The sequence below is a fragment of the Hippoglossus stenolepis genome, chromosome 2 (genome assembly GCF_022539355.2).
Source record: "Hippoglossus stenolepis isolate QCI-W04-F060 chromosome 2, HSTE1.2, whole genome shotgun sequence".
Lineage (NCBI taxonomy): Eukaryota > Metazoa > Chordata > Actinopteri > Pleuronectiformes > Pleuronectidae > Hippoglossus > Hippoglossus stenolepis.
Window position 1 is genome coordinate 21,169,014 of NC_061484.1, and position 26,480 is coordinate 21,195,493.

Genomic DNA, 26,480 nt, shown 5'->3' on the forward strand with positions numbered 1-26,480 from the left:
AAGATAAACAAATGCATAAAGTAAAAAATGCATAAGCTGTAAAATCTGTACCATGTTGAATCCCACTCTGTGAATCACATTGTATTACATTAGCTGTAGGTTGATATGCATCTTTCATGTATCCGATCATTGGCAATGCTTCGACATGTGTATTGCATCAGGCTCAGTAATGGAAGTGCACAACCCTCACCCAGAAGTCACTCTGTAGGCAAGCATTAGTGACTTGAATTTGATTTGGGCAGCCGTTGATTGTCAGTGGAGGTACATGAACAGCAGAGAGACATGGCCTTTGAGAGTGATCAAAATCCAGCCACACTGAAGCATTCTGGATCATCTTTGAGGGTCTCACTGTGTTTACTGTGAGAGCTGCTAGAAGGGCATTGCAGTAGTCGAGGTGAGAGTTAATCAAAGCCTCTACCAAGAATTGAGTGAGATACTAAGTCAGCCCAGTCTAGATTCCTCTTATGTTGTTCATTTCAAAGTGGTACAACCATGAGACAGATGCAACATGGGGAGAGAAGGATAGCTGGTCACATCATGGCAGCTAATTTTCTTGCAGCATTGGTTGGGGAGAGAAAGGGAGAAGCGATTGTGTTGCTATTGTGATGGATAGAGCCTAGAGCAAGTCTTCAAAAGTTTCAGTTAAAGGTGGTGAATCTTCTTCACTGTGGATATGTCAGACAGACAAGCTTAGATCTGTGAACAGACCTTCTGGGTCATCTGGCAGGAATGACAGGTATAGTTGGGTATCATCTACATAGCAATGATATGAGAAGCTAAGTGATTGGATAATGAGATCAGGGAGGGTATTTTTAAATAAGGGGACTGAGCCTTTAGTCATCCCTGTGGAGAATCGATGGCATACAGATGTTTGTTCTTTCCATGACACATTGAAATAACACCACGTGAGGTAGGATTCAAACCAGGACTGTGCATTGTCCGAGTTGCCCATATCAGAGTGTACGACTGGCAGATGCAGTTATTCATTGTGTCAAAAGCTGCTGATGGGTCCAATAAGATAAGAACTGAGGACTAAGCTGCCACCCTACATCCCCTTAAGGCCTCCATCACTGATAACAGAGCCGTTTCAGTGGAGTGGTTGCTCTTAAAGCCCGGCTGATTTGGATCATGAAGTTCTGCAAGAAGAATTCTGAGACTTGTTTGAAAACTGTCCTTTTGATACCCTTAGATAAGAATGGAGGAAACAAGAATGGCCGATGGTTCTTAAAATAAAGAGGGTCACCCAGGGGAGAGTAGTGGTTTTGAGTAGTTCGGAGAATTGGCTACTGATGTTCACCACCTTCTTAGTAAAGAGAGAGGCTAAGATATCAGGTGAGAGTTTTGAGTCTGGTTAAGCTCATGTTAGACTGAGTAATGTTTTGATGGTGGTGTCTGTGATAAGCACTGGTGCTGAATGAGAAGGAAGATAGAAGTTACTGATAAACCCTGAGACCAGTTAAGCCATTTTCGGTATGCAGCTTTTAGATGGCTGGTTAGAATCCTGCTCATTTGGTGGATAGAGGACACAGAGCAGAGAAACTATTTGACAGGGTTGTGTGATATGAAGATATTAACATCTAACATTTCATATTATACCATTTCATTGTGATTCTGTTAGACAGATGTAGATTGGTTATAAAAAGTCGTAGAAAATGTACTTTGCAAATTACAGCACAAAGTGCTCAAAACAAATTCCAGACATCTTTTGAGTCTTTTGCCACAAGATGGAAGTAGATGTTGTTGCACCTTACATCTGCAAAATCAATGCCAAAAAGGTATCAGTAAAGAGTAACATTATGTATGTATTTCTTTTCTGGATAAAACATTTGCTCAATCAGAATATCAGCTTTTTGTCATATCGCACAACCCTACTTTATTACATCCTTGACCCATAGTGAGAAGAATGTGCTAAGAGGCAGCAGAATGGAAGTAAGAAAAATTAGTGGGAGAGAGGTTGTGGTGAAACAAGACCAGAGTTGGTGTATTGGAGGCAAAACAGTAAAGAGAATTAAATAATGGTCCGAGAGGTGCGGAGGAATGACCACTATCTGTGTTTCAGTTCACATGAGAATGAGGTCAAATCCTTTGCTGGCTTTGTGAGTCAGAGGCCTACAAACCTGTCTTAGGTCAAATGAGGACATCAGAGTCCACAGAGCTCAGATGTTCATATCACCCACAATGGGCAAACGACCATGTTATGGGAATGAAAGACAATGTTTGTGGCTAGTTCGTCCACAAAAACAATTTGTCATGGTGGATGGTAAATTAAAAAGCAGAGACTTTAACCTGAGCAGTGTCATTAACAGCCTGGCAGTCCAAAGAGGCATATTTATTTGGAACAGTTTCCATTTGTTAGAAATTAAGAAGCCAGTCTCCCTCTCCTCACTTGGACACACAATAAGCATTTTAGAATGTGTAGTTAGTGGAGATGGTAGTTGAATTAGCAGTGCTTTCTGGTTTGATCCTAGTCTCAGTGAGAGCTTGTAGCTCAAGGGCTAGCTGGTTAGCACAGGCAGAAATTAAATCAGCCTTGCTGAGCGCAGATTGACTGAATGCGGGTTGCTGCCATTTCCGGAGGTTGGAAAAAATGAATCCGACAATGACATGACTTGCAATTTCAGTTAAGTGATTCAACTACCCAAGTATACTAAGGCTGATTCCTAAATTACCATAACAATTGAGCAATTGGAGTAATAATTTTTGCCCATCCTTGGAGGCTCCAATTACTATGCTGTATTTATTTTGTTTGATTGGAATATGCGGAGCTCTTTCAAGATGAATTTGCTGGAAATGAGTTTTAATGCAGTGGGCCTCTGTGACCCCACAATGAATCTAAATTCCATTTAATCGAGAGGGGAGCCCTGGGAATTGCCACAGGAGACAAATATATGCTCATCTCCAGAAGACGATTATTCATCATGATAATTATTTCAACGCTTCAATTAATTTGACAACATTATTTGCATGTGCCGCCATTTGGCACACCTGTTTGCCAGTGGGTCTAGGGAAAATGGACGGGAAATAAGGGCTGTCGTGTAGAGATAAACATGTCCTTCACCCACTGCACAGAGCTGCTTATCACTTATGTAAATGTAGAAGCTATTGACGAGCATATGATGTTGAATATACACTTTAATATAATGCCTGTAATTAGCGGTTTCTGGTGTGAATAGAGCCTCATGTTTATAATGAATTGTGTATAATTCACAGACCATTTGTAAATCAAAAAACTATATGCATAAGGAAAGTAAAACTTTAGAAGGGATATTTTTGTTTGAAATAATAATGACTTATATATTTTGAACCACCCCTCTAGTAACATTCGAAATGAAGAAAGGCTGATATAAGTATTATATATTCACTTTGAAAAAGATAGCACATTTTATACATTTCTGGTGTTTTATTAGAAGTTCTGATTAGAAGTATTGATATCCATAAGAAATTATATATTTGTAGTTTTATGTACCCTAGTCACAATTTTCTCTAGGGCTCTAGCTAGATGAGGGAGTTTTGTGTTGGTTGACCTCTCCTCTGATTTTTAACACACAGCCATGCCAACCATAGGCAAGTGATTGCATCATACTACTGTACAATGCTTTGGCTGGATTCATTGTGGAGCTGTACCTGAAGTCATGGGCCTTAATTGTTCCCTGTAAACTGCTGGATCATCATGTTCCAGGATGTTGGAATGATTATCCGCAGTGTTGTAATGACCACGCCTATGCAGGAGTGGTGGCGGTCCATTGGCCCTGCCTCCAGTTCACCTTTGGAGGGAGAGTGGCCTTTCTCCTTAGCCGATAGACCCTATAGGTGGACTGGTGCAGTGCCAGTGTCTATCAAGGCCAACTAGGGGAACTTGAGTGGTCAGAGTCCGAGATCTTGAGGGACAATGGGGGGGGTGGGTTTTTGGACAACACGAGTGGAAGACTGCATATACAAAAATCTCCTTTGCCTTGGCAGCAGAAATGGCAACAAAGCCGTCAAGCAGCTTATCCCATTTTCGCAGCTCTGGCTACAGGCGGTGGAAATCATCCCTTAACTGTGAGTAAGCGAGTTTGCAGTTCATACACACAGTCATAATAATAGCTGGTGTTTGGTCCGGGTGTAACTCATAAAACAACACGGCTGATAAATCGGGACACATAAAACAGCGAGGTTAAAGAATAGCAGTAAAAAGAATGATGGAAAAAAAAAAAAGATGTGGAAATCTTACTTTCTACAACATTATGCTTTGAAAGGTTGAGTATGATAACTGTAAAAAAAACATAGAACATTACTTGAAAAAGACTTCAGCAAGTTTTCATGGAAATAAAAAGTTCAGCTTTTGCTTTTACTGAGGGTAATCGTGGCAGGAAATTGACCTGGCATGTCAAAGCCATTCATCATACACTGGCAGACTGATTCAAGATTTTTATTAAATCTTTTCTTTTCATCCAGTTGTTAGAATTGTCCGGAATTGTTCATGGACACTGTAAAAACCCCCAAAAATGTGCCAGTTCAAACTTCAGAGATCTGGCTGTATAACCACAAATACAAACATTAAATAACTGTTTTCTTAGGCTGAGTGCTTGTCGCGATGAGTGAACTGACCTTCAATTACTAAAAGAGTTCCCCTTATCATCACCATCTAAGGGCAGCCTTAATACCGTTGAATGCCGTGTTTGTCTGAAGGGATATTAGCTACATCATTAATTACGAAGGTTTGACACCCCTCTTGTGCACAATCTACACAAAAGCACACACAACCACACACAGGAACATATGCACACAGATGCTCTTTATACTCACTATACATTTTTCACCCCTGTATATGGTGCAGCTGGAAATAATTTATAAAACTGCGACTCCAGAGATTTGAGAGGACTTGCATCACACATATCATTGCACTGGTTTTCAATACACACGAAGTTAAAAAGCCCTGACCCCCTGGTCACTGGTCTTTACTTAAGGTCTATAATTGTTGTGCTCCTAGTCACTGGAATAACTTTCCTACGCATTTGAGTTCATCTCTGACTGTGTCTTCTTTTAAAAGCAGAATTAAAATATTTTTTTTTTTCTGTTGCCCTTCAAAAATAAAAAATTGAATAGTTTGTGTGGGCTTTCAGATTCTGGTTGCCTGTCAATTAGTTGTGACGGAGCAGCTTCTGAATGATTCTTTACCTTTTCTAAAATGAACTTCTATTTTAACCCCTACCTCCTATGCATGAAATGGGCTACATGTTGCCCTGCTTTGCTTTAAATGTAATGTTGCTGACTGGAGCTTCTCTGGAAAGCAAGCAGCTGCTGAGCCTTCTGAGAAGCAGACATGCATGTAAGTGGCTGCTGGATGAGTTTCATTCTTGTTTTCATCATTGAAACTATCATTTCATCAAAATAATCAATTTCATATGATGTACTCATGTCACCTTCTTCCGGAGGCTGAAAGTAATTTAATGTTTTCTGTATTTCTTTCATGAAGATAGATTGTATAAAAGTACTTTCCATTGTGGACACATGAGCACATATTCCATCTCTCTGCCTGCTGTCAGCTGTATTTTCTACATGAAAGAGAATTTATATTCAGATCATTGGTCCATCTGAGTGCAAAACCTCAGCCTAGTGTATAATTTGAATATAAATACAAATGGAACGAACATTTAGAGACCAAAGCGAGCATTACAAAATATTTATTCGATTTCTTGCAGGATATAATGGTATGCCTGAAAGTACTATGTGTGCATGCTTTTACATAAATGACTCCTATTGACCCTCACACAGTCTCTGTCTAAGTGATTGTATGCCTTTCTGGCTAAATGTAATTTTGACCTTTATGTAACGACAATGGGACAATCAGGAGTTTTTTTAAATTACAAGGCATCAACATGCAATTGTGGTTTAAACACGTCAAATGACTCAAATGGGACATTGCCCCGGCTGGACGGCCGTCAAGGGACACTAGGGACAGAACCTTTGTGGGATTATCCCCATTATATTGAGATTTCGGACACAAATATCTGTATATTCAATCTCCATTTACTGTAAACAGTAGGAAGCCTATGAAGCAGCTGTCTTAGAAGATAGAAACAGGGCAGCAGAGACGACAGTCATTGGTGCTGTCAGTTTCGACTGTCAAAGACCAAAAGAATAATATTTCAGCTTTTGATAAGGTGACCTGAGTGTCACTGAATAGTCTAGAAATAGAATTAAACAAATTAGCTGTGTAAAAACAATTAATGAGGCGATCTCTACAAAAGGACCCTCTCACCATTCTGGCTGATGTTTTCTCTGTGCTTTGTCTCTGTTGTCCTTTCTAACCACACTGTGTGTGTGTGTGTGTGTGTGTGTGTGTGTGTGTGTGTGTGTGTGTGTGTGTGTGTGTGTGTGTCAGAACTGAGAAAAGATTACGGGCGTCTACACACATGCCACTTATCCTAACTGATGTCTGCATTAGCGTAACTGTCAGCATGTGACTGTTTGTTGGTTTGTGTTTAACCAGTGGCACATCTGGATTTATGTTAGCCAAGAGGGCTCATAGGCTAAAAATGTTTTGTTGTGTGTCTGGTCCAAGGGAAGAGGGATTTGGTATTATTGAAACTGCATGTGCAACCATGCAAGTGAGTCCATATGTCTTCCATCAAATGTGCTTAAAAAGATGTCAACAAAGCGTAGGAGAACTTCACATGCAGCACTTCCCTATATAGCAAAATTACACTGGAATCACAGACAGAGTAAACACAGGACTTACCAAGGCTCAACTCCACTTGAGGCAGCTTGGGCGTGAGAATAACACCTGAGGGACAGAGAGAGGAAAATAGAGGGGAGGGCAGATAAAAGCAGAGGGAGATAAAAAGGAAGGAAGAGCAAAGCATTAGAACAATGGCAGAAACAGAAAATAACACAGTTCAGAACCTAAACTCTTGTGCCCCTTCAATTTCCCAGAGACCAAATTGTCTACAATTGTCTGTGTGTTTGTAGTTTGAAAAGTCCCAAATCAAGGAGGTTCAGTTTACAATGCTATAAAATAAAAACAGCTGAAAATGTTCACATTCTGCAAGTAGGGAATTGTTAATGTCACAGAATCCCCGATTATTCGCTCAAATGCTAATAATCAGTCGCAAAAATGATTAGCATTAGCAATTCAGTGTGGCAAATATTCTGCTGCCGCTTTCAAGTCAATGTCAGTGATGCTACATCAGCTGTAGCTAATTAACTTGATGATAGGCCTAAATGAAACATGGCCGTTGTCAGTGTGTGTGTCCTCTGTGTGCCGCTGTCAGTGTTCGTCAGAGACAAGAGAAGAGCCACCGCTCTGTAGCACCACTGTACAGTCACAAGTGAACCGAGTGTTTCTGAGCTTCCAACAGAGTGAGTCATCTTAGCGTTTGGCCTCATGTCCCTGTCAGGGATGGCACCGTCCAAAACGAACATTCATATGGATAAATTCAACTTACACATTTTATGTTTTTGCACCATGAGCTTCAGTTTTTGCATTAAAAAGCTCCCCAAAAAAACGTGGTTGTGACTTTCACTAGTTTGTGGCTCTATTATTACAATGTGTCTGATACTGATGCAATCTAATCAACATTTAAGTAAGTTAATTACGTACGAGATTGAGTATCAGTATCACAGACACAAAACTATTACAAGACGTGGATCAGGATTGGGGCCATAAAACCTTGTTCAGGGCATAAATCCAAAAAAATAAGAAATAAGCAATATATTATGCATGTAGGTAGAAAGCTCATCCTTCCACTGGAGCAACTGTTAAGAATGAAGCTATTTTAGTCTGAAAAAAAGAGCTTGTCAAGTTCCTTCCATCCATATATTATCTAAGCCCTTTATCCCAGACATTGGGCGAGAGGTGGGGTACAACCTGGACAGGTCGTCAGCGTATAGAAGAACCAACATACAGAGACAAAAAAACAATCGTAATCACATGTAACACCTAAAATCAGTTTAGAGTATCCACTTTTAGGACTTTGGGAGGAAGCTTGATGAGGCAGAAACAGAGAGAACTCCAAACTCCACCAAAAAAAGGCCACGGTGAAGGCAATTTGGAAAAAGGACCTTCTTGTTGTGAGGCGACAGTGCTAACCTAATATCTAAAAATATCTACGACTGGTCTGAGATTCTTAACATGTCAAGTTTCCCAAAGCACTACAGCGAATGGCATAACTGTCCATTTCACATTATACAAACACATTACAGTCTTTGTGAACAAGAGTTTCTGGGTAACTGTCGACCTTGAGGGATTATGCCATAATGATGAGTAGAGAGGACTGACAGTAACACCTGTCACCAGCGCTGTCTCTCATTCATCTCCTTCCCAGTCCAACACACAACCAATCAAACGATGAAACACCTGCGTGATGGTGCCACACTTTGAAAACCACTTAATGGGGTTTTCCATTTTCTGGGGTGCCTGGACACAATTGGCCTCTGTAAGGCTCATCAACCACACTAATGGGCCATGGATAGTCGATGCTTACTGATGTATGGGCACCACACAACTTAAGGTAATACCACACACACGGAAAAGTATTTACTTGTATTTTTTAATTGTTCCAGTCTGGCAGCTTTTATGTCAAGTCAAGGTTTGTTTATTTGTAATTTGTCAGGTCGGTTTATTTTTTAAAAAAAGCCTTTCATTAGAAAAAAACATGTCTTAAAAGACTTCACAGAAAAAAGACTGACTAATCAACAGTCGAGCACCAAATGGATGCAATATTAAAGAAAGTGCAGGGCAACACTGCATATCGGAAATATGTTAAAAGCCCACATGTCCTGCCTGTCCAAAACTAAAACCACTGACCATCTGCGAGGAGAAGAAAGACACTGCCAAGAAAATACTGAGGAAAAACTGCTCGTGGGAAAAAGCACGATTTTAGAGCTTCAAGAAAAAGAGGTTGTTTTATAGTAGCTTCATACCAAGGGTAGCTTAATAGTAAAGGGCATAAAATGTCCTTTCCCTCATAAATCACTGGAGATAATCTCACAATATTGAGAAGGTTTCAATTGTCAGTAAAACATTTTCAAGGTGTTTCTTTAGAGCTTCACAGGCTTTCTTAATGTTTTGGGGTTTACTATGTTCTGGATCTCAAAGTTGAGCTGTCAGTGATTACAGGCATGTTATAAATAATGTTAAGGGGAAATTTGCCATTTTAAATAAAGTATTTTACTTGAATCCTTTGAAATATATTTTTTGAAATGTTCACTTGAATTAATGCAAAAGAAACAACGGTACGGAGATTGCTAAAGAATAACAGTCATTATAAACTACTAAAATCATTAGCCTGTGCCCTCTTGAGAGTCACGTGGCTAATCTGGTCAAAAGAAACCCCCAAATACACAAGCAACTTACAGTGCATTTTGAAATTCAGCACATATCTTGACAAATTAGTGAATAAAATCTAAATTTGCTTGTGTCTTCAAGTTTCAGTGGACTGAATTCTGTCAGCCGCCACACTTGTCAGGATGGGCTACATTTGCATAGACAGGCTTATGCAAACTTAGTGCAATGTGTGTCATGCATGCAAATACAGTAAACATCTAATTAATCAGGTTCACAAATAGCTGAAATATGTAAGCAAGTAAACACTCAAATAGGACAATTAAGTATGTAAATAAACTGTCTGCATCGCTATCTGGTTTTCACATTACTCTCCTTATTATTCCATTCCTCAAGGGTCATGTCTCCTCGTGTTGTCAACACTAAGGCTTCCTTGTGAGTGCTGATGAAACTTTAATAAGCCTGGTTGACATGTTGTGAGGTGGCAACAAAGAGCCCTTAAGCTAGGTGGGCTGAAACAGTGCCAGCTGTTGGGTCCCGCCTCTAATGCCACGTTCTCATCAGGGACTGTAGCTTTAAGAGTCCAGTTGTTTTTAGAGGACTCCATCTGTGCTACACACACACACACAACAAAACCAGTGGTAGTGGGTGCAAGATGGAGGTCTGTGAGTAGAAATAGTGGTCATAAACAGTATGTAACAGTAAGCTAATCCTCTCTCTTAGTGATTCATAAATAAAACATGTGCAGTTACATTTCAAACAAGATATTGTAATAGTTCCTCTGCTTCCCACTATCGAGGGATGGGAGGACAACACAAAAAAGACCACCGCCACTACTGTTCCAGATCGTTACTGTTAGCCGGTGGAAGTTCGCTGTCTCATAGGAAATCACACCCACAATCATTTTTACATTAGGGCTCCAAATGTTACGTGCTGAACAGAACAGACTATCGTTGACCAAAAGAAGAAAACAAAAGGGTGAAGACATGCGTGAACGTCTGTGAGGTGTTTCTAGAAAGTTTTTTTTTTTTTGCTCACCTTTGGTTCATTGAACCGGTTCAATTTGTGTTGTCTCGCTTTCTAATGTTTGTTGTGGCTAATTCCGACTCTTGGAGATCAGTGCATGATGTCGGGGAGTGGAGCTTCTGAAGGACCAGTAAAGGGAGGTTTTTTGATTTTGTTTTGAGTTTAAATATCTTTCCCCCACAATCACTTCCAGCACGTTTAATGTCTGAATTTTAGAGCACAACTTGGAGGTAGAGTGTCCTATAAATAAAGCATCTGACACGATGCTTCCATAAACACTTAACGGACAACAGATCATGTTGCCTCTTTGAGAATGAATTCTGACTTTATTAATTTCACAGTGTTCCGGAGCAGGTCTGGAAACTGTTGCTCACATGTTCAGCGAGTCAGTAAACCACAGTTATTAAAATCATGAAGAAAACGATGCACAACCTGAGGACTGAACACCTGTCATGTACACTGTGACACCATTCTTGTCTTTGAGCTCTGCACACGCATGCATGTCATTAACCCTCGGTGAGAATCCGGCTGACCAAATCAAATACACAGAGTCTAATTACACTAATTACCCATTACATGAGGAGAGGTCAACCACCTGTACTGTCCATCTGAATCCCAACAGGGATCCAGCTGCAATGTGTGGAGACGTATGTGGAGAGAAGTGGCACAGGTGTGGTATTTATAATCGATATCCGCTGGCATTATGAATATGGTAATAAGCGCAGCAAGGCGACAGGCAGGCAGGCAGCAAGCAGGCAGGCAGCAAGCAGGCAGGCGGGCGGCACATGCACATTAACTCCCAGAGAAGCCCAAAGCAAATGAGGTGTGCCTGCCCCGCTATACTGCAGTTTCATCTGGCTCTAGGAATAACAGCACAGCCCCACCGTACCTCCAATCTATCACCCCCCTGTCCGCGGGTGGTATCAGTGGGGAAAAAGGCATGCTGAAGGGAGAGGAGAGGGTCATTTATTAGGATGTGAGCAGACTGGGTGATTTCTCCGGAATGACAAAGTTAATTAATGTACAGGGACTTAAATTGTCCATCTCGCAGACGATCAATTTAACCCTCTTCCCTTCTCGTTGCCCTGCTTCCTCACCCACCGTACGCCGTGATAACCGCTCACTAGCTTGTAACGGCAGATACTGTGGAAGGGAGAAATGTGGGGGAGTGCGCAAACAGATTCCACAGGGGATTGCTGCTTATTCCTGACTCCGCAAAAAATAATTGTGTAAAAAGCTCGGAAATAAAGCTCGTGGCCGCTCCGGTCCCCTTCATACGCTACCAGCTCAACTAAGAAAATCAAGCAATTTCCAAAAAGGGCTTTGATAAACCCTCTCCCAAAGCGTATAGTACACATTCTAATCACTCCTGCTTATCCTCTTCATGAATAGATATTACATGTAAGAGCCTGTGCCTAACAACAAATCCTGCTTTATGATTTGAAATACTATTTACTCTGGATTTTGAGGTGTGATATTAATAATTCACTTATGTGGCTGGCTCATGAGATTTGATATTTCAGGGGTATAACTGGCCGTGTCTCAGTAAACCAGTCCCACCCAACGACAGACACCGCCACCAACGGCACTACAGATGCGATCTGATACACAAACACTAATTGCAGTCCTTCTTCCCTCCAACTTCTTTTTTCAAATCTCTCTCTTCTCGCTTCCCCTATTTTCTGTAGTTAAAATTGCCTAAAATGGCACCTGCGCATCTTCTCTGAAGATTCAGTCATCAGCCCGGCTAACGTGCCTCTTACTCGATTGATGTTTGGGAAAAAAAACAGGCATCCCATTAGAACAAGTGGTGCTGAATGGGAGCGTGAGTTATCGTCACATTACCGCCCTGAGAGATTGAGGAGTTGGGGGGGGGACAGATGGTTTCGTTGCCAGGGTTTGGTGTTGTGTTGTGATTCAGTCGGATGTGTTGAGGAGGTCTTGACTTTGGCGTCGATGGGAGATGGAATGCTGGGGGGGTCAACAAGGACACGGAGGCAAACTCGGCTAATCAATAAATTGGTGATGCAATGGAAATCACTTGTGTTGCAACTTTAATGGAAAAAGCCATGTGTCTATATGCGGATTGTAGTATGAATAGTTAACAGTTAAAATAAGGTAATTTTACCTCTTGTGTTTGTAAAATGCCGATTCAGCCCCACCTTAATAAGCACTCAGCAGCACCCGGAGAGGTCCCAGTCTTCCCTCCTGTCACGAAGGAGGAGATAAACTATTTCACCTTGCGACTGATAATGTGCGGTTGTCAGCCCGTCTTTAGTGTCAAACATGGTAATTATGTGGTTTGCGCTTCCCTTTTGTCTCCCAGGATACTCGGGGAAAACAAAGCGGAGGTACAGTGAGGTGTTTGTCATTACCGCTGCACTCCCACACCTGTCAGATGTCATCTCCCCAAACTGTGACTGTGTGATTTTATAGCAGCGCATATCGAGGGTTCGTGATCAGGTCATAACTGTTGGAGTGAGAGCATGTATGTGTGTGTGTGTGTGTGTGTGTGTGTGTGTGTTGTTGTAGTGGTGTGTGCATGTTTCATTATATCCATGTGTGTGTGTATGTGTGTGTGTACTTGTGGATGTAGGTGGTTCTGCGTGTATCTGTGTGGTTCGAGGCAAAGGAGACAAGGCATCATGAATTGCGCTTTCATTCCTCTTTGTACGGCTCCATTTACTTATCCCCATGGGGAAGATGATGGCGTTAAGCTCGCATGCCAATGGAAATGCTCAGCCGTGCTGCATGCAGCGTGGGTCTTTTTGGTAAGCAGAGGTATTAAACTTGGAGAGCAGGCTTTGAGGCATCCCTGATATGGCTAATCTCTTTAGCATTCTCCTGTTGTGATGGGCACTGAGACATCTAGTTTGCCTCTGCCAGTGCTCATTAGTGACAATACTTTCAGGCTATATGGAATATAACTGCAGTAAAGAGGCGAAGAGCACACACACACAGGAACACATCTCCACAAGCACAAATGGCCATGATCATTTGCAGGCATTAGACAGTGTTTTTCAAACTACTTTCTGCTCAGCAACTAAATAAAACACAATGCAGACTCAAACCAAGTGAGGCAGAGTTTTCTGACATACTATATTTCAATTCAACCTCACTGGAAAGACCAAATATACATAACTGGAAGCTTGGAGGAAGGCAGGCAGTGAGTTTCAAAATCGATATATGATCGATATATATGTTTCAAATTATGATGTCGCTTAACCCCTCACTCCACTTGTACTTAATATTAATGACAGGTACAATTGTTCTTTTGTCATAATTACAACAACATGACCCTGAGGTATGAGTTATCCTGATAAGCCAATAAAACTGCAGTGAATTCCATCAGCTGATTATTGATCATTGTGCTTTTAAAATTGTTGCCCTCTCTCACTCTTGCTGGTACCTCCACCCTTCGTCCTCTCTCTCTTTCCTTCTCTCTCTTCAACACACACATTCTGTCTATGTCTGCGTGTTAGAGAACAATGCAAAAACAAACTGAGGGAGAATACGCACAAACTAGACATCGCTCGAATAAGCATTTATAGAAACAGTAGCATGTTATAGAGCAGACAGAAACAACTGTGATGCCATCCAAGGTGTTTCAGTGTTAAACTGCATGAGGAAGGACAGAGGAGAGAGAGGGAGGGTGCAGATTAAGAGACAGACACACAACACAGTGCAGTCAGCTCACCGGCAGCAATCAGTCCTTCAGGGTCGGCGCTCAGTTCCTTCATGTCAACCATGCAGTGTCCCAGGTGTTGGATGCCGTCCTCCATCTGTCCAGCTTGCCTCTCAGCTCTCCCTCCTGCTCCTCCGACTCCTCTCCCACCTCCTCCACGAAACACCACAGTCCAGTCCAGTTCCCCGGCTCACACGCAGCCTGCCAAGCGGAAAAGCTGTCACGAAGATAGCAATCCTGCTCGCCTCGCTTTCTTGCTGCCTCACAGCTCGCTCGCTTGCAGCATTAAAGATGCCTTTTGGAAACTAATATGGAAGAGAGGGACCACGAGGGACCTGGAGCAGAGGTGGGGAGGGAGGGAGGGAGGGAGAGCGGCAGAGAGAGGGGAAGGGAGGACTGATGAGGGAGTGAGACTCCGAATGAAAGAGAAAGCAGGACAGAATTGATGTTATGTGCGATACACAGCTCTATCCATCAATCTTGGGCTGTCAGTGGGGCACCTCGACCAGACTGCACAGCGCAACACAGCCAGCAAGACACAACTCTGCCCACTCTCTCCCTGTCTCCCTCCTTTTCTCTTCTCACTGCGCAGCCACTGCTGCATCCAGACATGGCAGCAGGGGTCCCTCTGATTTCTGACATCCGTCTCCCTCCCCTTCTCCAACCTCCCCTTGCCACCAAGACACACCATTCCCTTTTCGAGCAGCGAATCATTTAACAAGCATCCGACTGTTTAGCTCCATACGGTGAAGCCAGCATAATGCAGCATGTTATTTTGGAAGTTACATATGGAAGATGGTAATGTCATTGCTCAGTGCAGCGTTTAATCAACAGGTCAAACAGAGACAGTAGCAGAGATGATAGTGGTTTCCTATGTCATTTAGACAAAACTGTGTTAATGATGATGCTATGCTGACGATACACAGTTATATGTACCTGTAGAACAACGTCTAAATTTAGAGGCATGTGTATCAGAAGTATAATTGACCAAATGGATATGAACTTCCTGCTGTTAAATAAATAAATAAATAAAAGGTTGCGTTCTGAGTTGTTCGATAAACTATACCAGACATGGGCATTTATTTCAGAATCTGACTTAATAACAATGGCTGTATTATTTCTGAAATTTGAAACATTTAACCCTTCGGAAGGATCTTTGATTCATGGCTGACATTCCAGGCTCATATCCAGGCTCCAGACCAACACAAATATTTATCCTTGTAATACTGCTAAACTCCAATATTCTATGCAGAAACTGTTACCCATGTATTTGTAACTTCCAAATTAGACTATTTATACCCTTTTCTCATTTCTATAAATTTTGTTTTTGTGAAGTGTATTAGGACCATAAATGAGAATTTTACACTTAAAATAAAATCTACTAATACATTGATTGATCACACACATGTATATCTGCGCACATCTGGAACAGGCATCTGCAAATACTACCCAAGATTTTGTTTTAATCAGCATGTGTAATAAAGAGGCGCACTGACAGAATAATGCAGCTCTCCTCCCCTGTGCCTTTATTTGTTGCCCTCCCCATATCTACACCCCCTCATACTGTGAAGGTTATTGTTAGTTATTTGGCCACCAAGGCCATGATGATACAGTAAGGCCATATCTAAAATCAATGTTAATTTATACCCTGCTGAATAGAGAGGGTGTTGTGGTCTGAGCTCAAGCTCAATAACGACACAGCGGAAGCAGAAGCCTCAAACTCCTGGAGGAAATAAGGCGGGGGGGTTGGACACCATCAAATTTATTATGGGAAACTAAGACATGTCACATTGAAACTTTGTTCATATCTCTGTGTTATATGAGCTACAGAGAAACTTTTCACGATATTCAATGAACCTATTTAGAATATAAAGAATGACATAATTAACACCACGTCTCCAAAACTAAATATTTATATATAACACTGCTGACAATTTTTAGATTTGTTTGAGTACACATTAAAAACTAAACTAAGCCGGTAAAGAAAAGTTAAAAAAGCTAAAAGGTGAAACAAATTTGCAACCCAAACATTGTATATTTTATGGTTTTTAAGTGTATGATTACTGCTGCTTCAAATAAATAATTCACAAAGACAGCTATGAAAGCGTGACTAAATTGTTTTTGTTCTCTTTCCATTGGGGGTGGCTACAGGAGATCATCTGATCTGATTTATGATTGATTTTGCATAGGTTTAATGTTGGATGCTGTTCCTGACACAATCCTCCGGGATTCAGACTGGAACTATTAGAGCATTAGCTCGTGCACCCCCAGTGGCTGGGTTGACCTTACAGCACCTGGGTATTCTGAGACAAGTCCACCTTCCAAGAACTAACCAGGCCCAACCCTGCTGGACTTCAGAGACACTGGGAATGTTCTGGGTGGTGGCTGCTGCCGTTGTGTGTGAAGTGTGAGTATACCTGTATGTGCCTCAACTAAACCACCTATGAAGATCTGGTATGCCTGCTGCTCCTACATGGTTGTTAGGAGCACTTCTAATACTAGTTGTAAAACCCTTTGTGGTTATTGCATTGTACCAGACCTGCAAGCTGATCCTATTTATGTGGGTCGTCTCCAAGAATAGTATAAATTCAATATAACCTGAAATAGCCTTTCTTTCATCTATTTACCAATACAATTTTGGGTCAACACATTTTTTCCTCAGTGATTTAATCTAAAGATAGTGTTTGAATTGTCAGATTTTTCAATCAACACTCAAACAATAAGATAAAAAAAAAAAAACTGGTGAAAGCAGAGATACAGATCACACGCGACTGGTCTGGGTTGGTGTCAGGGCCAAAAAACCTAAATGAAGATAAATTGGTCTCTGCAGGAGCAATAAGACAGAAGATGAATCCATTCTGCACGAGGAGGTTTCTTCTTCACTTTCTTCCACTGCCTCCGTCCTTATCCCTTCATCCCTCTATTGCCACATACTGCTTGTTTTCCACCACCTTTACTCCCTAAAACCATCAAGACGAACGTTGTGCTTCCACGGCTTTAATGGAAATGTGGGGGCACACACATTCACATGAACACCATCTTGAGCACAAGTGTGCACGATCGCTCGCACAACATTTCAGAGAGGAAAACAGGTCTGTGGTGTGATCCATTAACAATCTATTACATTTCTTTTTAAGGCGAATGTGTTGTCTTATTAAAGCCTGACTGATAGAGGGGACTAGAGAAAATCAATAGACAATGCACTGGAGATGGAGAATAGTACAAGTACTCGGAGGAGAAGAAGAGAAGAAAATAAACATGCCCTTTTTAGCTATTCAGCCCCAAAGCCTGGATAACAGATTCTCACATTTTCCCATTCCAATAGCACTTGAGGCCAATTAGAATTTGTGATACACTCCTCCTCAGTATTAGACAGCCAATGGCTTGATTCGGCGTATTGTCTGGGGCACAGGTTACACAGCTGTAGTGCAGTGAAGGCCCCAGCAGGAGACTTCCCATTCTCATGGTGTAAATACACACTGTGGCCAAAATGGGCAGGATAAATACTGAGGGCAACATCTGGCCTCTTTCAAATCAATGTCTTCATTCATGCAGGAGAAATTATACATTTGTTCAATATACAATCACATAGATTTGCAGCTTGTTTTGTTGTATTTGAATGACATATTGGGTATTAAAGTTTTATTTGTTGTTTCAGAAATTCAGCATGTGCTGCATGTGGCAAACACAAGAACAACGAGAACAACAAGAACAACATCAAAGTGTTGGTCCTCTTGACAGCTACTGTACCCCCGCTGGGTGCCCTTTCTTTGATTTTAACATGTTTGTGCCACCGATTTTACAAAACAGCAAAGAATGAAGCCACTGCACACACAGGGTGACAGCACGAACAAAACATTGGCGATTGAAAGATGAAAAATATTGTGTTTAGTGGATTTAGGTTTAAAACAATGAGTAACACTAGCAGTGTTAAAAATAAAGATTAACACAAGACTAAAGAGTGAGTAGAGATGTTAAAGTTTGTTAAATAACGAAACAATCCTCCTGCAGCGAATGGATCTCTCTCTCTCTCTCTCTCTCTCTCTCTCACATTGGAAATACTTTAGTAACAACTTCTAACCGAAATGTTGACATGAGCAGTATCATACTAATGAAACACTAAACCACCCACTGAGAACTGGTCAAATCTTTTAATTCAATAAAATGGAAAAAGGATTAAAACAGGTTTGCATTGTGTAAGTGTCTTGTATTTGTACTGATTTGTTCTTGTGTATAAAAAACTAAATGGAGATTTTATTTGCTGCAATCGTTCCTGGAGTCCAAACTGAATGCAAAGAATCCATCCACCCACCGGTGTTCTGGTGTTGTATTGCAGTAGCTGCAGGTTAAGCTATGCAGCCTGGACGTCCCCTCCCCCTGCAAGGTTTCCCTGCACCTTCTGAAACAAGCTGGGAATTTGGTACCGAGATTACTAATTTAGGAAGCTATCAATTTGACACCTTAACTTTTGAAATCATTCATAAAAACATGGATTGTGGACTTCCCCTCATCATATACAGATAGTATTTGTGTTTCTTAATGTACCTATAGAAATGTAACTATATACTGCAAAAATTCAGTAGTAGTATAGAGCATGTTGCATATATATAATGCAGTGTTTCTGTCCCCACATTATCGGTATTCATCTGTGTCACCCAGTCTAATGGGACCAACAAGCTGTCTGTCAAGGTCCCATGAATACTCTTCACATTAAAAATGAACTGACGCCCATCCCCCCCCAACCCTTTTCTTTTCCCTCCTGCTCCTTTCAGAGAACGTGAAGAGAGATGAAGCTATTGATTTCTCATCATGTGTTGTCATGTCAGGTTACTGCATCCTTTCTCACTGCACCTCTGCTGAGATCCTAGTTGTCGACTTCAAATGTCTTTTTTTTAAAAAAAAGGATCCACCCAGTTGCTTGGAGAAGTTATTTTTTAATTTGAAGAAGGTGGATGAGATGGGTCATATATTCAAATTTTCTGTATGTGTCTTGAAGCAATACTAAAAAGGCCAATATGTTAAGTCATCGTTTTTTTCCATCCATACTGGTCCATACTGGGGAGGGACCAATTCGCACAACGCCACAGTAAGTGAAGGACACATCCATTTCCTTATTCTGTCCAAAAATGCTTCCTCAAATTCAGCTGACACTGATATACACACACTAACAATTATCAGTCCACATGCACATCCATGTATTATTCCAACAACAACAAAAAAAACAACACCCCATCTCACAATAATTAAGAAAATTAAAAAAACTATTCCAGCATCTCAACTAAAGTTTTATGGGTTATTTCTTGGTCAATGTCACATTCTTCCACCAAGTTTTGTAGAAATCTGTTATGTACTTTTTGTGTAATCCTTCAGACAAACTAGCAAACCTAGACAGGGGTGAAAACATATTTTCCTTTGCCGAGGTAAATATGATGTTCTATTGCCATCACTGTGGCACTTGCTCACACACTTAGCCTTGGTTTCTTTGCTGACTGCTAATCGTCAGTTGTGGTTTGATCCCAAATAAACTCTTGGAGATAAAAATGCTGAAGGAAATACTGCAGAGCAATACCTTTCCTTTAGTCACAATAGTCTCTGTGACAAAGAAGAAAGAGAAGGACTCTGGCTGTGCTACCAGTGGCTCTGACACAGTGGAAACAAAATAGCTCTGGGCACTCAATCTCCCCAAGAGAACCTGCAATGTTGAAAGTACAGGATAGATATGGATTAGTTGTTTCTTCTATATTTCTGAATTACTTGGCTGCGAGAGACAGACACCACTGTGCAAACATCTATGTATCATTCTTACTGAAGTAGAAGTATTTTCATTACCCATGGGTGATTCTCTGGATATTTCTTGATCTGGATTGTTCTGCTAAAAGTAAATCATGTTCGTAAGGAAAGGTCAAAACTGATCTGATCCCAGCCCAGCTGCTTCACAACTCTGTATATCCTGGTCTTATCTGTGCTTGAATCGTCTCAATTCGACCACAACAAGCTATATAACAGCTGAGAGGTTTGATCCCCATCCACTCTAATATATCCAGCAAATAATTGTGGCATGGAGAAATATTATTTGAAGACAATATTGATGGGATTGGGCTGAGGTATTAACTTTCAGGAAATATTCAATATCAACTTCAGATGTTACTTAAGGGCTGGGACATGTACACACCAAGCCAGGCCTGGATCAGGGGAATAACGATTCATTTTTCAATGACTCTTTTGTTTCTCCAAATTCACAGTCTGTCCGAGAAGGTGATGAAGGTGATGAAGGTTTACTCTGTCAACTGCAGAAATTACAGGGATTTAAAAACAATATAGTGAACGAATTACCACAAAACTTGGTGGAAGGATGGAACATGGGCCAAGAAGGTTGTGTAGAGAGTTCAACAAAACACTGGACTATCTAGACCAAGGGACTGACGAGCTGAAGGACCAGATAAATGGATAACATATTCTCAGCTGTATACAATTTCATGCAAAACATGAAATGTACAAAGTAAGAATCTCAATTTCTCCTTTATACCAATGTGTCACAAATCTACAAAAGGACTCCAGATTAAGGAGCAAGAATTTTAAGAGTAATGCCACTTTCACATCTCCCAGTGGACTATACAGCATATAAACTGTCACCTGGTAATGTGCACAGTGTTAATTCAGCCACAAACCATAAATCTCCCTCTAGCTCCCTGAAATCTTCTGCCTCCTCTCTTTCTGAGCACTGGCACGAGTGTCACCGGACTCAAAGGAGCTGCTGCATGTTTAAACTGACAAACCTCGGTTTTTAGAAATCTTTCAAATGGACTATTGAAGCACTCTTTAGTAACAATGTGCGACTAAATCAGATTAGCGGATTGATCCATCAACAAAAAGGTATAGATGCCGACAGATTCCTAGACGACAAATGAAAAAAACTCTACAGTCTATTGTTGTTGTGTGTCAAAGCAAGAAGCCACATGAAAAAGCTCTGAGGAGGGATGAGCTGAGTTTTATGTGGAAAGGTCAGGCCTCCTGCAGGACAGGGAGGAAGGAGAGGACAAGGGGAGGAGTGAGGATTGTGGTTAGAAACAAGGGTTTATTTAAGCTCATAGCTGTCATTCAGCATCTGAGGGCACAGTGGAGATGCTGCCATGTTAAGAGCCTCCTACCAGGCCAGCAGGAGGTCTTGCAAACATACACAAATGCAGTATAAATACACACATACATAATAAAAAATTTTAAAAAGTGTGCGTCAGTGCAGTCTTTATTTTTTTCAAATGATATGTATTAAAATTCATGTGGGATCAGCCAACTCTTAGCTCATGCCAGGCTGGTGCTGAGGGCAGGGCACCGAGACAGCTGAGAGGAGTAGCCTCCTGATCCTGCACTCTGTCAGCTGTGTATGCCTGCTGTCACTCTCTGACAGCAGGCATACACAGCTCCATGTGCTCCTGTTATCTGTCTGGCCCATTCCGATGGGCAGGGCACGTCTCTCCCTGCACAGAAGAATCACACACTGCAGTCCAGATTAGTTAGGCCACTGATGGGTAATTACAGACTGGCGGAGGGTTCGCTCCAGCTTGGCTACATGCGGATAAAACTGTTAATTCATTCTTCTGGAGTCCTTGGTACGTGTGGAAATCGGGTAATTTATGAATGCTAATGCAAAAAGTACTGATTGCAGACGGGTTGCTGATGCTGGTCTGTGTTATCTTTCTTTTTAATCACATTAATGAAAAAAGCACAGAAGTATTACTGTCATCCAAATTGAGACAATTTTTCAGTTCATAAACTGCCTATAAAAGCAGTCACATAATATCAATCCGGGGTCTTGTCATGTATTTACTCAAATGGAGCATTTTAGTAAAAAAAAGAGTGAGCAACATTGTACTCATACTGTGAGAGGCCATAATTAACCTAAGCAACCCTTGTTAAGTTTGATCAGATATGTTTTTTCTTTCATTCAATTTGTGTTCATTATAAAGTACTTAATTAACACAATTTCAAAATATTTGCTATGGTTGCATTAATTAAAATTGTAATTTAGAAAAAAATATTTATGAGCGTTTACTACTTGGAAAATTAAAGCTTCTTTTCACAGAATCAGAGTCATTAAACAATCTTCTGAATGAAAAGAACAGAAATGGAAAGAGAAAGAGATGCAGTTACATATTGCACGGCCATCACTCTGTAAACATCAATGCACAATAGTCACCACAAAAAACAATACTCTGCGGCCTATGTGTTGCACTGATTTTCTATTTCAAAGAACTTTTGGAACCAACTTAGCAAAAGCAAAACTTTTTGTCTCATTTTACAAGTTATTTGTGCTCCTTTTTGCCTGCTTTTACTGCAGGCTGGTCAGCAAAACCTTTGTTTAATAATATCTTAAGCATTATCATTCTTTATTCATTTGCACATTTGGCTTTCAGACAAAGAACATTGCCCCTACAAACTCCTGACCCACACACAATTGACATCAAATACTGAATCTTCCATTATTCAGGTGATTCGTCCATAAATGAATAAGAATGAGAAAGAGCGAGCGAGCGAGCGAGCGAGAGAGAGAGAGAGAGAAACACAAAGAAACAAAAGTTTCTGTGTCAAACGTTTCAGAGTTGGGCTTCCACCAGTGTGAAAGGGACAGGCAAACATTTTACTGGCAATCCACAAACAATTTTGTTAATGTGCGAGATGATCACTAATGGACAATAGGATATAAAAATGAAGCAAGCACGTCTAACAGTTGTCACTCTAGTTTGTGGAGGCTGTACTCCAGACAGGTATTTATGTCCAGGCCCAAGTGGGGAATCATTCCGGATGTTGTGATTTCTGTTTACTTGTTTATGAGTTGCTCGATTGTTTTAGGACACGCTTAATCAATGGGGAGATCATTTGTCTTTGTGTTGAATGGTTTTGTGGGAGTTCTATTGATTACTGCTCATTTCTTGACCACTTACACGTCTTAGTCTGATTTCAGAAACCTAAGCTAGCTGGAACACAAACAAATGACAATTTAATGATGACAGACACATTGAAATGAATGTGGTATTAAATATAACAGTGCTAATCAATATAGCAAGCATGTATGGTAATTCAGAGGACACATTTTATTGGTGAACTGTCTCTACTGGAAACCTATGATAATTGCTCAAATATTCAAGCTACAGGCTATAAATATAAGACTGTTTTTTTAAAGCCACTGTAAATACAGTTCAAATACAACTGCAAGACACTAAAATAAACTGAATTTGTGAAGAATCCCAAACACATATTTCAAGCAGTAATTAAATAAATCCAAGCAGGAAATTGTATGATAATAATTCATTAATTAACATGTTCTGTAGTGTTGCATCCTCTCTGAGAATAAGATGATATCCTATCTAACGTGCTGAGTCTGTTCTCATGTTGCTGTGTGCAGCATTGTCACACACTGCAGATGTGTCATTATTCAAACCTTCTGCTGAAGAGGAAGTGTAATAATTATGACTAAGCTACTATTCCACTGTCGATTAAGCCTGAACATGAAACTGCTTTCATTATGATAGGACACGGAATGGAAAGCAGCGAGTCCTCCAGTCCTTGTAGAAGACAAGGACAGATTTATGAAAGATTATCTCTCTTATACTCCAGCCAATTTCAATATTTTAAGTATCATACACTCTTTAATACATTTTACAAATACAGAAATTCAAATTTTAAAGAGGCCTACATGTGCAACATTTTTGCTGCATTCTGAAAAGCATCCATCTATGAAGGACTTTTTGATGAGCTGCTGTGGACCACACGAGATGAGGTTCAGTTCTTTTGGTTTGGAAATCACATGATTAGATCTGTGTTCTAGAAAATATAAAATATCTGAAATATGTTCGAAGTTTATAGAAAAGATTGTTGGGGAGTTTTCACACCAGGAAGTTTACATTTGATCCAGTTACTTTTGGTTTCACATTGCAACTTAGTGAGCCCACTAACGAATTTTGTACAACATACCTACATCCTGTCGTCATTACCTACGTCTACTGTGTCTACTTAAACTTGACATTGATCATTTATAGACAGGTGTACATCTAATGTTGTCAATGTGGCAATTGTAATCGCATATTTTTTTAAAAACTGCATAGGTAAAAGTCGTCTTTCCATTTCAATGGAGACAATAAATGAACTGATTCACTTCTGTGAGCCGCATCCACTTCTTTTTCTTCTTTAACAATTTAATGCTGTCTCAGCTTCCTGCAATAGGTACCATAGTCTGAACTACCCAAAAAGTGTTAAGTCCGACCAAATGTTGGTCTGCTGGTAGGCAGACCAAAGGCTATATAACACTCGAGGCTCTTTTCATGCCAAACTGAAAAGTCTGAAGGTCCGGACCAAACAAGGTTGGTGTGAAAGCACAGTCAGTGTCCTTTTAAAAACTGACAGCATGTAGATAATTAACAACATCCTTTGTTCGCTACAAAGATTCAGCAGAGACCCTGAACTTCTCCAGCATAGATGATTTATTAGGTTTCAGGCTCTGTAGAATTTATTGCTGTTTCTTCCTTAGTGAAGAACAAGCTGTGGTGTTGGTACCTGGGTTAAATGCAGGAAAAAAGGACGGGTGTCCCACGGTGGACGTATACCCTCTGCTCCTCATTGACTCAGCCCCCGGCATCAGAAGCTCTGCCTTACCCTCAGACTTGATTAAGAGTAATGTGAAGCCACACATTTACAGTTCAAAATGTATGAAGATGAATGTTGTGTTGAATATGTTGCCCCACAAAGATTAAGCTGAGCCGACAACAATGACACACGTGAACCCTCAGTGTGTGAGCAAGAAATCACGTTTGTGTAGAACACCTTATCTCCATGTAAAGAGATGGTGATTAACTAGTGTGTGTCTGTAATAGTCTGTGGTAAATTACATGGCAAACTTAATGGCCATTAAAACAAATCATATAAATATGCAAATCACAGGGAGTCAACCAAGCTAATTTCCTGCTCAGCCTTTTGAATCTTATGTAAAGAAAATTCTCTCTCACATTTCATTCTCTGCTGAGTCCCACAATGCTGCTGATGGGGAAGGATTATATTTAACTCCAATTAGAAAGCAGAGCCACGTGGAATAAAACATGCTGGGAAAATGAGTGCACGTTCAGGGCTGTGAGGCACCTGCTTAAAACACAGCCATTTATATGTTTATACATTAGATGTTAGGGTGTTCACTCACTTAGAGAGTGAAACGTAATGCTGAGGGCTAGCTTGGATATCAGAGGAATATCACAGGGCTCCAGTAGAGACAGATGCTCAGACACTCTTGTGATCTTTTCATCTCTCTTTTCCTGCTGGAGAAGTGAGATATTGATGCATGTTTAAAAGGGACAGGTTTCATATAAAAAAGCAAAAGAGGACCACTTGTCATTGGCGAAGGAATTCACGTTTTCTCAGAGTGCAGGACTAGTGCTAATAGAATTAGATTTACGCTGAGCACATTTTTATGGACTTGGTTTTATGGTTTTGATTCTTATTATGGTCTTTATCATATAAGATATAATTTATATGGATATAAATAAAGATATCCTGCTTATTCAACTCTATTTATACACAATTCACATTATTGAGAATCCATGCAATCTGTCATTTCTGTACCTACTTACTTGCCTCAGTAGTTGGCCTCTGCTGATGTGGGCGGCAGCAGAATGTGTCCTCTGAATTACCTGCGTCAGATTTGTGTCACACTTTAAAGCTTTTCAGTTTGACTGAAGACACAGATTTGCCAGCCCCCATATCCTAATTACTTGCTCTTGTGCTTGTGCTTAGCCAGGTTTATGAAACCAGGGTAAAATGATTATAAGGTCACGAAATAAAGATTGATCAATGGAACTCCTACAAAGCCTTTGGTTGGCCAACCATCAAAAACACAGACAACATCTCTTCGCAATTTTGTGGTAAACCGTCCAGTCGGTTTTGCGTAATCCTGCTACCACAAACAAACATTACCTCCTTGCTGAACGTAATGATTTACGTATTTGACTACTCACTTCTTTTAAGGAAGGGTTTTCTAATTCTGCCTCTTCTTTCAAAGCTCATTAGTTTAATAAAAAAAAAGCAGTGAACTTTTGGAAAAGTGTGACCTGTACAGTTCACCAAATACGTAAGCAAGGTTTTTTTTTGCCAGAGGGTAAAAAGACTTAACAACCTACACAATAATGGAGGATGAGCACCCAAAGGAAGATTATACACTAATCCATCAAAATGTAAAGAAATAAAGAGCTTCTATTATATTTCATTTAAATATTCCACTTTGTAACACTGTGTGAATCTCTAAACTACTTTGGTGCACTGCCATGTAAAAGTAAAATATATCATTCATCAATACTGTACATCCATTAGCCATCACACATACCATCCTCATTTCACTGAACTGTTACTTAAACTCTTGTATTTCTAATACTTTTTTTTTCTCAGCATACCTTTTATTTTATATATTTTTTGAAAGTCTTTTCATGTCTTGTGTTGCTTTTACAATTGGTCATGATGCATTTG

The 26,480-nt window shown here is 40.4% G+C and overlaps 1 protein-coding gene across 4 annotated transcripts in view; it reads right to left on the reverse strand.

Annotated features, from left to right (window-relative positions):
- The window catches only part of inpp4b (inositol polyphosphate-4-phosphatase type II B), a 196,824-nt gene that overhangs the window by 113,620 nt on the left and 56,724 nt on the right, over positions 1-26,480 (reverse strand). For 2 of the 4 annotated variants that reach the window (XM_035168576.2, XM_047341924.1), the window contains exons 1-2: positions 13,992-14,293; positions 6,725-6,769 (exon numbers count right to left, since the gene is read on the reverse strand). In XM_035168576.2, coding sequence (XP_035024467.1) covers positions 6,725-6,769; positions 13,992-14,076 — 130 coding nt within the window. In that variant the 5' untranslated portion in view covers positions 14,077-14,293. Of the gene's footprint in view, positions 1-6,724; positions 6,770-13,991; positions 14,315-26,480 lie in introns of those variants that run through there. The other 2 variants (XM_047341928.1, XM_035168521.2) reach the window with 2 other exon arrangements.